A 3,422-nucleotide genomic window follows, 5' to 3' on the forward strand; every position below is an offset into this window, starting at 1 on the left:
CTATCTGTGTATGGCCAAGTTTTATTTTCTGTACACTCCCTATTCCCTTTTCCCTGTCAATATTTAAGAGGAAATTCTAGGCAATTTCTTGAGTCATTCCTTGATCAAAGCACTAATGACTTTTATCTCATGTTTTTTTCTCTTTCTCCTCTTCCCCACTGGATTCTCTTATAAGAAAAATTTCTGTACACTCATCCACATGCTGCTTTTCATTTTATTTATAGTGCTGCAGCTCTGATGGTTCAATTCTCCCAGAAGATGGATCTTTAATGATTAGTACTACACACTGACCAACTCAGAAGAAGGAGCCGCACCACCTGTGACTCCAGCCCTGACTTCTGCTCCGGACCAGTGTTTCCATAACAGTGACTTCAAAATCACTGTGATTTGAAACCTTGTTGAACATGAAGGTGTTACTCCTGCTGCATTGGCTTGGGGTGTTTCTGTCCTGTTCTGGACACATCCAGGTGGAGCACCCCCAATATCACAGCCCTCCGGATGTGGTGATTCCTGTGAGGGTAACTGGCACTGCCAGAGGCATGAAACCTCCAGGCTGGCTCTCCTATATCCTTCCCTTTGGAGGTCAGAAACACATTATCCACATGAAGGTCAAGAAGTTTTTGTTCTCCAAACACCTCCCTGTGTTCACTTACACAGACCAGGGTGCTATCCTTGAGGACCAACCTTTTGTCCAGAATAACTGCTACTATCATGGTTATGTGGAAGGGGACCCAGAATCCCTGGTGTCCCTCAGTACCTGTTTTGGGGGCTTTCAAGGAATATTACAGATAAATGACATTGCTTATGAAATCAAGCCCCTAGCATTTTCTACCACATTTGAACATCTGGTATATAAGATGGACAGCAAGGAGAAACAATTTTCAACCATGAGATCCGGATTTATGCAAAATGAAATAACATGCCGAATGGAATTTGAAGAAATTGATAATTCCACTCTGAAGCAAAGTTCTTATGTGGGCTGGTGGATTCATTTTAGAATTATTGAAATGGTAGTTGTCATTGATAATTATCTATACATTCGTTATAAAAGGAATGACTCACAGTTGCTGGAGGATCTATATGTTATTTTTAATATAGTGGATTCCATTTTTGATGTAATTGGTGTTAAGGTGTTATTATTTGGTTTGGAGATCTGGACTAATAAAAACTTCATTGTAATAGATGATGTAAGGAAGTCTTTGCACCTATATTGCAAGTGGAAGTTGGACAACATGACTCCCCGGTTACGACATGACACCTCACATATTTTCACAAGTCGAGGATTAAGAGGGTTAAGTGGCATAGGAGCTGTTAGCGGAATGTGTACACTAGACCGCAGTTGTGCAATTGTTACTTTCATGAACAAAACTTTGGGCACGTTTTCAATTGCAGTGGCTCATCATCTAGGTCATAATTTGGGCATGAACCATGATTATGGTACATGTCGTTGTTCACAATATCTATGCATAATGCATGAAATTAACCCACCAATAACTAAATTTAGTAACTGTAGTTATGGTGATTTTTGGGCACACACTGTAGAGAGGACAAAGTGTTTGCTTGAAAATCTCTACACAAAGGACATCTTTAATAGGAAGCGCTGTGGGAATGGTATTGTTGAAGAAGGAGAGGAGTGTGACTGTGGGCCTTTAAAGCATTGTGCAAAAGATCCCTGCTGTCTGTCAAACTGCACTCTGACCGATGGTTCTACTTGTGCTTTTGGGCTTTGTTGCAAAGACTGCAAGTTCCTACCATCAGGGGAAGTGTGTAGAAAGGAGGCCAATGAATGTGATCTTCCAGAGTGGTGCAGTGGTACTTCCCATAAGTGCCCAGATGACGTTTATGTGGAAGATGGAATTCCCTGTAAGGAGAGGTCCTACTGCTATGAAAAGAGTTGTCATGACCGCAATGAACAGTGTAGGAGGATTTTTGGTGCAGGGGCAAATACCGCGAGTCAGACTTGCTACAAACAATTGAACACCTTAGGTGAACGTGTTGGTCACTGTGGTATCAAAAATGCTTCATATATCAAGTGTAATATCTCAGATGTCCAGTGTGGAAGAATTCAGTGTGAGAATGTGACAGAGATTCCCAGTTTGAGTGATCATACTACTGTTCATTGGGCTCGCTTCAATGACATAATGTGCTGGAGTACTGATTACCATTTGGGGATGAAGGGACCTGATATTGGTGAAGTGAAAGATGGAACAGAGTGTGGGATAGATCATATATGCATCCACAGGCACTGTGTCCATATAACCATCTTGAATAGTAATTGCTCACCTGCATTTTGTAACAAGAGGGGCATCTGCAACAATAAACATCACTGCCATTGCAATTATTTGTGGGACCCTCCCAACTGCCTGATACAAGGCTATGGAGGTAGTATTGACAGTGGCCCACCCCCTAAGAGAAAGAAGAAAAAGAAGTTTTGTTATCTGTGTTTATTGTTGCTTATTGTTTTGTTTATCTTATTATATTGTCTTTATCGACTTTGTAAAAAACATAAGCCAATAAAAAAGCAGCAAGATGTTCAAACTCGATCTGCAAAAGAAGAGGAAAAAATTCTGCATCCACCTCATGAGTTACCTTCCCATAGTCAACCTCGGGTGACGCCTTCCCAGAGTCAACCTCCTGTGACACCCTCCCAGAGTCAACTTCGGGTGATGCCTTCCCAGAGTCAACCTCCTGTGACACCCTCCCAGAGTCAACCTCGGGTGATGCCTTCCCAGAGTCAACCTCCTGTGACACCCTCCCAGAGTCAACCTCGGGTGATGCCTTCTCAGAGTCAACCTCCTGTGATGCCCTCCCAGAGGCAACCTCAGTTGACACCTTCCCAGAGTCAGCGTCCTGTGACACCCTCCCAGAGCCAACCTTGGGTGACACCCTCCCAGAGTCAACCTCATGTGACACTTTCCCGGAGTCAAAGTGGGAAACCAAAGCAATCAGTACCATTTCCAAAATCTGTATCTGGAAAAGGTACATTAAAAAAATAATTCCTAGTATGTTTCTACTTACTCTTCATTGTTTTAAATAATTTGAAAGTTTATTTTTCTGAAAACCTTGCCACTTTATATTTCCTAAAAAAGCCATGGCATATGTGTAGCATACCAGTTTTTAACTTGTTGTTTTTCAGCTTCCAAATCCTTTCTTTTTCATTCTACTTTGCAGGAACCATATTTCTTCTAAATCAGCCCTCATCCTATAGGGATTTGCAACAGGGAGAAAGAATAGGAAATTAGAAATCTGGGAGATCTCTTTTCTTCCTGATTTCCTCCAAAATCACTCATATGGTTTCCCTTTTTCTGACTGAGCTCTGTTATAGTACTAATCTTGATGTAATGGATGAAGCAGAAGTGAGGAGGCATCATATGCTTTATTTTTTTAATTTACTTTTAATTTTCACGGTGTTTGTTTGTTTG

The 3,422-nt window shown here is 41.4% G+C and overlaps 1 protein-coding gene across 1 annotated transcript; it reads left to right on the forward strand.

Annotated features, from left to right (window-relative positions):
• Window positions 1–404: 404 nt before the first annotated feature.
• On the forward strand, window positions 405–2,996 carry ADAM29 (ADAM metallopeptidase domain 29). Its single transcript, XM_005556329.4, has one exon. It carries the CDS (start codon window positions 405–407, stop codon window positions 2,994–2,996), a length of 2,592 nt encoding a protein of 863 aa, XP_005556386.3.
• Window positions 2,997–3,422: the final 426 nt, after the last annotated feature.

The sequence above is a fragment of the Macaca fascicularis genome, chromosome 5 (assembly GCF_037993035.2).
Source record: "Macaca fascicularis isolate 582-1 chromosome 5, T2T-MFA8v1.1".
Classification (NCBI taxonomy): domain Eukaryota; kingdom Metazoa; phylum Chordata; class Mammalia; order Primates; family Cercopithecidae; genus Macaca; species Macaca fascicularis.